Below are 13,875 nucleotides of genomic sequence, written 5' to 3'. Positions count from 1 at the left end.
GTAAGGAATAAAAGTTACATTCTTGCCATCAAAATGGCAAATGCCAAAAGGTGATAAAAATTGATGGGAATATAGTCAATAACATTGTCATAACATTGTATGACATCAGATGGGAACTAGACTTATCAGGGTGATCACCTCATAAGGTATATAAATGTCTAATCACTGTCGTACATCTGAAACTAATGTAATATCTGTCTTTGTAGGTGATAAACTTAAAAGGTATTATTGGGAGGAATTAAGGAGATATAGAAATCTTATACACTGCTTATGGAAATGTAAATAGTAAAAATCTTGGTAAGCAATCTGGTGAAAATCTATGAAAATGAAAAATACAAACTTAAGGTTAAGGGGTACAGGTCAGGGGTAGAACATTTAACTGCAGATCAAAAACACAATCCTTTTAGAACTTTAAAATTTTGAATCATGTGACCTTAACACACATATATATATATCCTTCAAGCCATTGTCCTATGCCTATACATCTGTCCCACAGAAATAAGAGTCCTCACATGTAAGGACATGTGTACTATAATACTTACTGCAGCATTGCTTCTGTCAAGTCAGTCGTAATGTGCCCTACTTTTTATGTTGCAGTGTTGTTCATCATAACAAAGAGAGAAATAAACACAATCCCTTGCAATAGGCAGGTGGGAGACTAAATTATGATATAACCACAATGGAATTTAAAAGAATGAATTCAAGTTGACACGAACGGAGTTCCACAAACTAGCATTGAAGGAGATAGCAAGTGGCAAGAAACTATATGATTATGATCCTGTTTTATGACCAAAAATAGCTCCTATAAAAATGAACACATACCTATATAAAAATACATATATGCAAGGGTACGTGAATACATATATACACAGTTACAGGTGTGAATGTTCACAAACTATATTAACAACTGCACTCACTTGTTAACATAGGTTACCTGAAGGTTAGTTGACAGTGGGGAAAGCAAGTGAAAAATACATTTTTAAAAAGACTACAATGATTGAAAATAAATAAATGGAATATGATCCCACTTAGTTAAATTTAAAAGATATAAATGAAAAAACACACACACAGGAAATGAAAAAAATAAAAATAAAAACTGGCCATGGCTGATGTAGCTCAGTTGGTTGTAGTATCAGCCCACACACCAGAAGGTCGTGGCACATACCTAGGTTGCTGGTTCAATCCCCAGTCAGGGCACATACAGAAGGCAACCAATTTCTCTCTCTCTCTCTCTCTCTCTCTCTCTCTCTCTCTTTCTCTCTCTCCCTCCCTCCCCCCTCCTCTCTCTCTAAAATCAAATTTTTTTAAAGAAGAAAAATAACAACTGAATTTATGTGACAATAACTATGACTTCCCCAAGTAATGCTAACTAGAGGATCCAGCTGCTTTATTTTAAATCAATTTCCACAGAGGACAGTTTCTGCAAAATGTAAAATAAAACCAAATTTATCTATGCTTTCTGGGTTCATTTTTTCCCTTACAAAACTTTTTTAAATTTCCCCCTTTAAAAAGTATCAGAGAAATGCAAATTAAAGCCACAATGAGGTACCACCTCATACCTGTCAAGATGGCTATCATCAATAAACAAACAAACAACAAGTACTGGTAAGGATGTGGAGAAAAGGGAACCCTCATGCCCTGTTGGTGGGAATGCAGATTGATGCAGCCACTATGGAAAAGAGTATGGAGATTCTTCAAAAAATTAAAATTAGATCTGCCATACGACCTAACATTTCCACTTCTGAGTATCTATCCAAAGAAAATGGAGACACTAATTCAAAAAGATGTATGCATCCCAATGTTCATTACTTACATGCAATAGCCAAGATATGGAAGCAACCTAGGTGTCTACTGATAGATGACTGGATAAAGAAGATGGGTATGTACATATATACAATGGAATATTACTGGCCCATAAAAAATGAAATCTTGCCATTTGTAACAATAGTATCTGGCCCATAAAAAATGAAATCTTGCCATTTGTAACAACAATAATATACTAGTATCTAGAAAGTATTATGCTAAGTGAAATAAATCAGACAGAGAAAGATAAATACCATATGATTTCATTTTTATGTCGAATCTAAAATAAAAAAAAATCAGACTCACAGATACAGAGAAGAAAACAAACTGATGGTTGCCAAGAAATGGAAATGGACGAAAAAGGTGAAGGGGATTATCATGGGGATGTAATGCACAGCATAGGGAATATAGTCAATAACATAACAATTTTGTACAGTGAGAGATGGTTACTTTATAAGGTATGTAAATGTTGAGTCACTATGTTATACACCTGAAATTAATGAATTACCATATGTTAACAATACTTTAATAAAAATAAAAGTAGGCATCTGATATATTTACTTGTGCTACTTTTCTGTAGACATAATATTGCTGGGTCTTCTTTATTTTTCTATATAAAAATGTCAGTCGCCAAAACCGGAATTTTTATCTGTTAGCATTTTTCATAATAACTTATATGTTAATTAATCATTAACATTTATTTCTGCCATCTTAACTTCTGTTCTTTATTTTTGAATGTCTTATTTTTTCTCTATTTCCGGTTGAATGGTTCTAAGTTACTTATGTTTGCTGTGAAATTTGTGTTCTATTTTTCTTCTTATGGTTATTCCTAACTTATTAAGATCCATGCTTAGATTTGTTTTTCTCCATCAATTTCTATACTTCATCAATAGCTATATCTCCTTTGAGAAAGACACCAAACACTTAGCATGCTTTTACTTCTGGTTCCCCACCCTCCATCATTCCCTCAGTTTGTTATATTCGAGAATTTGATACTCGATCATTATACTTATTTTCCCCTTGGGACATTGCTTATTTAGACAACAGATCTTACTGAGTTGCTTACTCTCCAGTAATTCTTATCATTCTGATGGAATACTTTCTTCAAGAGTGTTTACAAATTGTGTGTGTATAATATGCCTTCTGAGGCCTTTTATGCCAGAAAACATCCTTATTTCACTCTCACATTTCAATGAGAGTTCAGTTAAATATAAAAGTTTAGATTCAAATTTCTTTTTAAAAAATACTTAGGCCTGGCCGATGTGGCTCAGTGGATTGAACATCATCCTATGCACCAAGAAGTCACTGGTTTGATTTCCAGTCAGGGCACATGCCCGAGTTGTGGGCTCGATCCCCAGTAGGGGGGTATGCAGGAGGTGGCCAATCAATGTTTTCCTCTCATCGATGTTTTTATCTCTCTCTAAAATCAATAAAAACATATTTTAAAAATACTTTGGAAATATTACTCTAGTGTTGCTATTAAGAAGGTAAATGTGAATCTAATTCTTGTTCCTTTATAGATGACCTACTTCTGTCTCCCTGGATTTGTTTGTGTTTAAATTCTACCTGAAGGTGTCAAGGAGTTGGTATTTTCCCTTTTAATTCTCTTGTTTGGTGAACAATAAGTTCATTCGACCTTTTTCTAATTGTGAGGAAATTTCAATTAGCAGTACTTCAAATATTTAACTTCTGTTTATTTTTTTCTTTCAGGGCCCCTATTAATCAAATGTTGACACATATTCCATTTTTTATAACCTTTAATTTTCCTCCCAGTTCTTTGTTTCTTCTTGATGCCTCTGGGAATGTTTCAAAACCCACTCCATCTCATTAACTCATTCATCAACTGTATTCAGTCAACCCAGGAATTTTTAAATTTCTACTATATCTGATTGGATCTTTTTTATAACTTCTTGTATCTGTTCATTGTTTCTAATGCCCTCCTATAGTCCCTTGAGAATATTTATTAGGATTATTATAAATTCTTGTTTCTCTAGCTCCGTGGTCAGCAAACCGCGGCTCACAAGCCACGTGCGGCTTTGGCCCCTTGAGTGTGGCTCTTCCACAAAATACCACGTGCGGGTGCGCACGTACAGTGCGATTGAAACTTCGTGGCCCATGCGTAGAAGTCGGTATTTTGTGGAAGAGCCACACTCAAGGGGCCAAAGAGCCGCATGTGGCTCGAGAGCCCCGGTTTGCCAATCCGCAGTTTGCCGACCACTGCTCTAGCTCATTAGTTCAGCTCCCTCTGGAATTAGTTGTTCAGTTGTGATCTCTCCTTCCAGTGCTTTACATCAGTGTTCGCCAGGTGCCTATTTTTCCTTCTCCTTTTGGAGTATCAGCTATCGTTCCCAGCTCCATCCATAACCCACTTGCTTCTGAGGCATCTCCAGAATTAGACTCAACAGAGGAAAACCACAATTGCTTTCAGTTCCCCATCTTGACTCTCCTAGATAGCAGAAACTAAACCGACTGCCCTCAAAATTTAGTCTGATTTAATGTGGTTGTCTTTTTGTGTTCAGTAGAGTTAGGCAATGTCACAGGACCACCAAACATTTTCCATTTGTTTATGAGAAGAGTTATAGTTTTCTAGGGGTATTAGAGGGATAATAATGGCTCAGAATGGCAAATAACTATGGGAAATGTAATTTATTTCCAAAATTTCTTGGATCCTTAATACTTTGTGATTGTTGCAGTAAATCTTACTTTCCCTCCTCCTCTTCATAGACCTGTATAACATGATTTTTCATTTCAAAAATTATCAAAATTTAGTTTTTGTTTTTTCAAGATTTAGTTTTGAAGGTTTTTTAACTGAACACTATCAAACCCCCAAGATGGGCTTTCCAAGACCTGTTTGGATATTGCTGATATAAAAATATAATAGAAATTGGTTTGGCATGTTCTATGGAATTATTTGTCTTGCTTCCATGTTTTTGATACATCAATATTTGTATCTCACAAGACACCTGTATAGATACCTAGCCTTTTCTTTTTGACATTTACTTATTTGGCAGATGTTTGTTGAACACTTGCCATACTATTGTTCTCATTGCCAGGTGCCCAGCAAGGACACAGCCCCTGCCTTCAGAGCATTACAGTCTAACAAAGACTCCAGATAAAATGTAGAGCAGGGATTTGTGTGGATTTGTGTGTGTGTTGTTTTCCAGTGTATCTTGGGTACCTAGAACAGTGTAAATATTGGTTGAATGACCAACAAGTAAATATTTGACACTAATTACCAGTGTGTTGAACATTATGGAGGGAAAGTACAGGTGTTGTGATGAATATAAATAGGAGGCCTTCCCTTCCCTAGGGGATCATATAGAATTAGTTCTCCAACTGATAGAGCTATCTTTAAAGTAGTTCTTTTTCCAGGCTCACTTAAACAATCAGCACCTATTTCCTATTCGGGCCACCCTCCTATTATGCCTGAAGGCTTGAGCCACAGTGGATGTTTCAGTAATCGATTTCTGTAAATGAGAAGTTAGATGGATTGCTTAACAATACCCTATGTGTATAGAAATAAAAGAAAAATCACAATTTAATAATGCTGACTTGTGTTTCTTGCTTCTTGCCTGCCCACTGCCCTACCCCATTTTCTTTTCTAACTGACAGATGAAGGAGCTTCTATGCACCCTTGTGATGACACGTACTGCGGACCTTTCCCGGAATCTGAGCCTGAAGTGAAAGCTGTCGCTAACTTTCTTCGAAAACACAAGAAGCACATTAGGGCTTACCTCTCCTTTCATGCATATGCTCAGATGTTGCTGTATCCCTATTCTTACAAATATGCAACAATCCCCAATTTTAGCTGCGTGGTAAGTATTTGCCTGTGAACATGTGTGCCAGGCTTCTTGCTTCTTTTGAAGATGATTCATGATAATAGCAAACATATATTCTGTGTGTTCTAATGAACATTTTATAATATATGAACTCATTTATTTCTATAATCATTTAAGGGGGGAAACTATTAACCCCATTTTACTGATGAGGAAACGGAAACCTAGAGAAATTAAATAATTTTACTAAAAACACATGGCTACTAAGTGTCAGAGCCAAGATTCAGCCCCAAGTCTAGCTGCCGGGCTATTGCTTTTAACCCACTGCGCTCTGCTGCTTTTCCGATGCAATCATTTCACCCTGTTTACATTCTCTCCACAGGTTATACAGAAAATGTTAGGATGGATTTTATTAGTGTTACAGTTCTGGTCACATGTACACTTTATTGAGTAAATAATTGCTCATAAATTATGGCCTGACTCATTAATTAAAAGCAAGTTTTAATTTATAAGTGCTATTTATTTTATGCTACTAAGTCTCTGGGCATGTATCTGACAAGTCAGTACTAAGAATGAACAGCCTTTCTGGCATAAGATTACGTAAAAGTGAAAAAGCAGTGTTCCTTTCTCTCCACATCTCAGTAACTCAACAAGCTACCCACTGTAGGCATAATGCCTTGTAAAGTGGGTCTGGTTCAGAGCCTATAGTGTCTAAGGCCTATCAAATTCAAAACCAGGCCAAACTAATGAATAGTGTTAGAAGTGAGGAGGAGAGGTTGGGAGCAATGATTGAGAAGAGTCATGGGCAAGCTTTGGGGTTGCTGCTGCTATTCTATTCCTTGACCTCAATGGGGTTACATAAGTGCGTGCAATTTGTGATCATTCACTGAGCTGTATGTATGTTATGCTTAAATTTAAAGGGTCTTACAAAAGAGAAGCATCTCCTTTCTCCCTATACTTTGATCTGCAAATCCTGTGCCAGTTGCTTGGGGTTGTAGGAATTCCTGATCTAGATGCCCAGGACTGGAAGGAATAGGGAACATGAGGAAGACAGAAGGCCTATGGGAAGGCTTGCATTCTGTCTAAAAGAGGAACTTTGTTCTTGGAATCACAAGCAAGAATTCCAAGCAAATGCTCTCTCTCTCAAGAAATATTGTGAATGTGGTCGTTACATTTGATAGTGCTATTGAGAGTGCTATTCTTCAGCTGCTCTGAGGGTCAAATAGGGTTTTTGTTGTTATTGGTGTTGACCTGGCACCCTAACCACCTTGTATCACAATGTTTCTATAGGCAAATGTTCAGTCCTTTCTAAATGGCACAGTGTCTCCTTACATGCTCATAACACATTACATGGAGTATGCAATACATTAAAACTATTACATGAGAATGCTCTCCATATTTTGAATTTATCTTCTCTCTAGGAATAAAGCCTGTTTTCTTTTTGTCTTGGATTGGAGGGTGTAATATAAAGAGTAGATTAGTTTTTCAACCAAGGATAAATTTGGCTCCCAAGGGACAATGGAGAATGTTGGAGACATTTTTGATTGTCACAACAGAGCTGGAAGATGCAATTGACATCTAGTATGTAGAGGTCAAGGATGCTGTTGAACATCCTACAATGCACAGGACAGCCTCTCACGGCAAAGAATTATCCAGTCCAAACTGTTAGTAGTGCCACTATTGAGAAATCCTGTTAGTGGGTTACGTATAAACTAAATCGCTAAAACCAGGATTATGACTCTCAGAAGCTAGGTAGTCTCTGAATGTCAACCAGAAACCATTACATTCTATTCATAGTTTAAATTAAAATTGTTCATAAACATTCCATCAACATGTGGGAGTCTGTGTTTCAGCCAATATTTTTAGGTCATTCATTAAGTTGCTTTAAATATGGAAATAAAAAAATATATATTCCTTTCTCAGCTGAGGCCCGAAACGTGAGGCCTGCATCCTTTTGGACAATTGGAAAGAGAAAGCAACAGAGAAAAGAACTTATATGCATATATGCAAAGCCCATAAATATAGACAATAGTGCAGTGAAGGCCTGGGGGAAGGGAGAGTGGGATGGAGGGGGTCAATAGGGGGAACAAGGGAAACATCTGTAACACTTTCAACAATAAGGATAAATAAAAATAAGATAAATAAAATAAAAAAAGAGGAAGCACTTAAACTCTCTCAAATACATGTCTCGCTGTGCAAGCCGGGAAAAGGGTTCTTTAAAAAATGTACTGAGCCCTAACCGGTTTGGCTCAGTGGATAGAGCGTCAGCCTGCAGACTGAAGGGTCCCAGGTTCGATTCTGGTCAAATGCATGTATCTTGGTTGCAGGCACAACCCCAGTAGGGGGTGTGCAGGAGGAGGCTGATCAATGTTTCTCTCTCAGTAAAAAAAAAAAAATCAATAAAATATGTTTTTTAAAAAATGTGCTGAAGTTTCCATCTTCTGTGGAAGGATCATATCTAAGCCTCTTATCTACAGACACCCGCACCGAGTGGTAGAAGAGCAGTGAGCTGAAAAGCCTAAAAGTATGTAGGTGTTTTGTGTATGTAGGTAAAAGTGGATATCTGGGTTTTTTAATAGATTTTTCCTTTGGGTTAGTCATGAAATAATGAGGAATGAAGGTCTCTGCACCAGCAGAATGCAGTAATCTCCTAGATGTAGGATGATCTGCCCTTTCCATGGAATATTTCTGTGACCGTTGGATAAGATGTTAAAACAGTAGAACATTCTCCATAAAGATACCTCATTATGGTGTTTTACATTCTTTTTCTGCTGGCTCCTGAAAAGGAGAATGTCAGCATCAGTGAGATCAATAATCGATTGTCTGCCAGGTTCTGGAGCCTGGTCCCTGAATAGCCACAAAGGGTGGCATTTGCTACCAGTGCTGCTTAATGCGTCTCTGAGGTGAATGAGGACAGCAAGCTGAAGCTGGGTCCAACACACAGCCCACGTGGCCCAGAGTGCTTCAACTGGCGTATTCAATTATTCATGGACAAATTGAAATGGGAGAGCTGTATACTGGTTTCAACATACTTCTTTACCTCTCACTGGTCATACAATACTTGCCTAACTCTTTGCTGAAACGTGTACTTTGGACCATTTGAAATGTGTTCAAGAGTAGTCGGTATCATTCTAGTTCATGTTAGAATAGTCACCCTTTAGTATTTTGACTGTGCTGAATATTTTCTCTGGTTTTTGACATTGGTAGGAAGAGTTTCACCTCAAAATTTCTACATCTTGGAACTACTGGCTGGCTCCGTCAGAGGTGTATGTAACTTTAGAAGTCGTGGCGCATTCTGAAACTGTCCCCGTTCCCAGTAGGAATAAACACATAACATAAGACAAGTCATTCTTGCTGAATCAAAGAGCTTCCTAATTGATCCATATGTGTTCTAAATATCTTGTACATCACCACTGAAGTATGTACTTAAGGATCAATAAGATTACGTTGATACTCTTGCTGATCTATGCTTATTCAACATTCATGCAAGACGTATTGATTAAACATCTCTTATGTGAAGGCACATGTCTAAATATTGAGACGAGCAAGCCCTACCAAACATGTTGTAATTTATAGAAATAGGTGTCTCGGAACTAACGTGAAGAAGACAGAAGTCTAAGTCAGCATTAGAAGATAGGAGTACTTATCCACTTATCCCAACTCAATCCCTCCTTGCCGTGTAAGCCCAGCATGCCCATTTCACCTCACTGGGACTTCCTTTTCTCATCTGTAAAATGGAAATGTTACTGATCACTGGCTCGTAGCAAGGATAAACCAAAGGAAATGTGTTCTAAAACATATTGCAAAATTCAGCATGTGACAAAGAGTGACATAACATTATTATTAAATATGGCTGTTAACTGATGTGTCCATCCTTGTTCTTCAAAGTGACGACTGATAAGGCTCAAACAACATGCAGTGTTTCCAAAGGTTTCAGTGCAATGATGTAAGTGACATAATTTCTCCATTTTTTCCTCACAGGAATCTGCAGCTTATAAAGCTGTGAATGCACTTCGATCAGCATATGGGATACGGTATAGATATGGACCTGCCTCCAGCACCTTGTGTAAGTTTCCTGTGTGTGTTGTGTTAGAGACATTTATTGAGCCAATATCCTGTATAATGACTTCCCTTTAAAAAAAAGAGAAAGTGTGTGCCCCCTAACATGAAATTCTTGACTACCAAATTAGCCAAGGAAGATGAAGGGAGTTTATATCGGATTAGTTTTACACTGCTCAACAGAAATCACTGTACCAATTTAAATAAATGTGAAGCAGAGAATATTCTAGTCATGTAGTAATGACTGCCAAGTTGAATTGAGATCTTATGGCAGCAGAAAGTACCAAAATGGGCTCCTTAAGCAATTGTAACCGCCATAAGCCTGGAAACGGGCCTTGGGGAAATCCTGAAGTAATGTTTCAGCATGAACAGAGCTTCCTTTTTATTCCTTTCCTCCACCATTCTTGTTATGAAATTCTATTTCTTACGTAGCATCTTCAGCTGAATTTTCCCTTAAAAGGTGATTGAAATATATCTTATTTTATATAAAATAAAGAACAATTGAGAAAGAACTCGGACAAAGAATTGGGACACATGGATTCTAGTCCTAATTCTGCCACAAGTCAGGATACAATCCTGGCCAAGACATTAATCCTGGGCTTCAGTACCCAGAACTGTTCAATGAGAAATCAGACAAATCATATCTCGTGGCCTTTCAAACTCTGAAATTCATTGACTATATGACTTGAAAAATCTAGTGAGAAATCCTAAATAACTGAATGTCCATGTGTGCATGTTAAGGTGTAGACACACACAGATCATGTGTATATGTATAAATAGTGACACCTGATTATGCATTATAATAAAGTAGCAAATTTCTCCTGATGTCTTTAATCATCATTATATTCATAACCATTCACTTTTTTCAGCCTTCAGAAGAAAAGCTTGGTTTGTCAATTAACACTACTTATCCTAATAATGAGAATGTCCTAAGTATCAGAACTTTTTTCTCACTCCATGATCATTAGTCTCAGGCTGACCTTTTCAGAACCACTTTTCAATAAAGTCACCCTGAAAGGGGAAATACGGTATTTTTAAAAATCACATTATGAACTTCCAGTCAAGATGGTGGGGTAGGTAAATGATGTGCTCACCTCCTCTCATGACCACATCAAATTACAACTGAATTGTAGAACAGCCACCCTTGAGAACCACCTGAAGACTAACTGAACAGAAGTCCTATAACTAAGGATATAAAGAAGAAGCCTTGTCAGGCTGGTGTGGCTCAGTGGTTGAGCATCCACCTGTGAACAAGGAGATCATGGTTCGATTCTGGTCAGGGCACATGGGGCATGCAGTAGGCAGCTGATCAATTATTCTCTCGCATCATTGATGTGTCTATCTCCCTCTCCCTCTCTCTTCCTCTCTGAAATCAATTTATATATGAATTTTAAAAAGAAGTCTCTTATAGACTGGTAAGAGGGGCAGGGACACAAAATGGTCTGGTCCCACACCCATTTTGTGGAGGTTACAAATCAGAAAGGATATCTTGGCTGCAGAGGTGCCCCCTGAGGAGGGAAAGCTACCAGCCCCTCAGAGGGCTCCCCAGCCCAGAGCACCAGGGCCAAGAAGAGGAGTCCCCACCACATGTGGCTGTGAAAATCAGCAGGGATCTGTCCAGGTGGGATGGAGGGCTGCTCTAGATCCAGGCGTCCTCTTAAAAGGCCTGAGCACAGACTCACAAACACTCACCCTAAATCACAGGGAAGGCACAGCAGCTGGAAAAGCACCAGGGGTTTATGGGGAGGAAATGAATTGACTGGCTTCAGGGTGGGGCCAGAGAGGCAGCTCTGTCCAAGGACAGAAGTACTGCCAGGCACCATTGTTCCTTTGTTGAGCCCTCCCCCAACTCAGCCGGTATGCACAAGCAGGTGACAAATCTGAGTCCCTAGCCACCTGGTTAGTACTTGCCCCACCCTGGTGATTACCTAAGACCCCGCCCACCCAACTCACACACCAGCTGGAACCACGTCCAGCTGCTGTTCCACTTGAGCAACCAGCCTTGGCCCGTACTGCAGACTTCACTAAACTCTAAGGTCTACAAACCCAAAGCAAGCAGTGTCTGGCCTCAGTATGCTCCTACAGTACCTCTTGCTAAGCAGCCCCAAGCCCAGCACTAGTGGCCACCGGCTTCGGTGACAGCATAGCCTTTCCCAGGCACCTTTAAGCCCAACATAGACAACTAGCAATTGCAAATCATCTGAACAGACATTTAACCAAAGAGGACGTACAGGTGGCAAATAGACATATGAAAAGATTTGCAACATCACTAATTATCAAAGAAGTGCAAATGAGAAAGCAGCCCCAAGCCCAGCACTAGTGGCCACCGGCTTCGGTGACAGCATAGCCTTTCCCAGGCACCTTTAAGCCCAACATAGACAACTAGCAATTGCAAATCATCTGAACAGACATTTAACCAAAGAGGACGTACAGGTGGCAAATAGACATATGAAAAGATTTGCAACATCACTAATTATCAGAGAAGTGCAAATTAAAACCAAAATGAGGTATCACCTCACACATGTCAGAATGCCTATCCTCAATAAATCAACAAACAAGTGTTGGCAAGGATGCAGAGAAAAGGGGACCCTCCTGCACTGATGGTGCAGCCACTATGGAAAACAGTATGGAGGTTCCTTAAAATTTGTAAATTGGAACTACCATATGGCCCAGCTATTCCGCTTCATGGTATTTGTCCAAAGAAAATTAAAACACTAATTTGAAAAAATACATGCATCCCTATGTTTATTGCAGCATTATTTACAATAGCAAAGATATGGAAACAACTTGTGTCCATGGATAGACAGTCAGATAAAGAAGAGTTGGTACATATATACATTGGCCATAAAGAAGAATGCAATCTTGCCATTTGTGACAACATGAACTGACCTAGAATTATTATACTAAATGAAATAAGTCAGACAAAGACAAATACATATGATTTCACATATATGTGGAATCTAAAAAACAAAATAGAAACAAACTCAAATACACAGAGCAGATGATTAACAGATGGGAGGGGGATTAGGGGACTGGCTGTAAAGGGGGAAGGGTTTAAGACATACAAATTACACAGACAATTGCGGGGGGGGAGGCTGAGACTAGGGGGCAGGGGCAGACTGGGTGATGACAATGGGGGGAAAAGGGGACTATGTAATACTTTCAACAATAAAGAATATTTTTTTAAAAAATAAGTACAAGTTGGCAGTTACAAAATAGTTACGGGATGGGAAGTACAGCACAGGGAATATAGTCAATAATATTGTAATGGTTCCAAGGAGCTGCTAGACCAATTGGGCAGGATCTCCTCATAAGGTATATAAATGTCTAATCACTATGCTGTAAATCTGAAATTAACAGAATATTGAATATCAACTATAGTCGAAAAATTAAAAATTTTAAGTAATGGGGGAAAATCACACTACCAACTAATACCAATATATATTAACAATTTAAAAACATTCATTTTAAAAATCTCACACTTCACCTTTGCAGCTTGGTATCACGGCACAGTCATAGTATGATATTTACCGAGAAGAACCTGTTACCATAGAAATGAGGCTGTCACATGACCATGAGCTAACTGTTGGCACAGATTGTCTCTGGCTTTGGCTACTATGACGACTATTTGTAGTTCCAGTGTACTCTAACCCAGAGGGACAATGAAGATACAGCCTGTCCTAAGTGAAGCCAGAGGAGCCTGAGAAACAACAGAGTCATCTAATTGTCATCTTCCCACACTAATTCTATGTCTAATTTGTCCTGGCAAAAATAGCATAAAAAGTGGTATTATTTGAATAGATGAACATTTTAACGTAATGGTGTATGTCAGGCTACATTATATAAATTTCAGGAGAAAAGTATATAAAGATTATTCTATGAAACATGTATTCATTTATTTAAAAATGATTAAGAGTATGTTTGGCTAAGAACTACATGCTAGGCACTTTGGGATGTAAAGATGCAAAATAGTAACAGCTAGTATAGGCTAAGCACATTATTTTATTTCATTTTCACAACAACCCTGTGCAGTAGGTGTCATCCCTCTGTCAAAAGCAGAGACTGAGGCACAGAGCAGCCACAGGAGGAAGGATTGGATACAGTCTGCCTCTGTTGTCTGCACTCTTGACTCTGCTGAAAAGCTGGAATATATGGGGTCACAGGAGCCAGAAGGAGAGAGCTGTCAGGAAGGACTGTCAGCTAGGGTAAATGCTATGGAGAGGTTGAAAGTGGAATC

At 38.5% G+C, this 13,875-nt stretch overlaps 1 protein-coding gene across 1 annotated transcript in view; it reads left to right on the top strand.

Moving 5' to 3' along the window:
• CPA6 (carboxypeptidase A6) overlaps positions 1–13,875 on the top strand; it is a 201,094-nt gene that overhangs the window by 185,611 nt on the left and 1,608 nt on the right. The window contains exons 9-10 of the mRNA XM_005866347.2: positions 5,416–5,618; positions 9,561–9,645. Coding sequence (XP_005866409.1) covers positions 5,416–5,618; positions 9,561–9,645 — 288 coding nt within the window. The remainder of the gene's footprint in view (positions 1–5,415; positions 5,619–9,560; positions 9,646–13,875) is intronic.

Source organism: Myotis brandtii, unplaced genomic scaffold (genome assembly GCF_000412655.1).
Source record: "Myotis brandtii unplaced genomic scaffold, ASM41265v1 scaffold23, whole genome shotgun sequence".
In the NCBI taxonomy this organism is placed as follows: domain Eukaryota; kingdom Metazoa; phylum Chordata; class Mammalia; order Chiroptera; family Vespertilionidae; genus Myotis; species Myotis brandtii.
The sequence above is the reverse complement of the archived record's forward strand: the minus strand, read 5'-3'. Positions and strand labels throughout refer to the sequence as shown.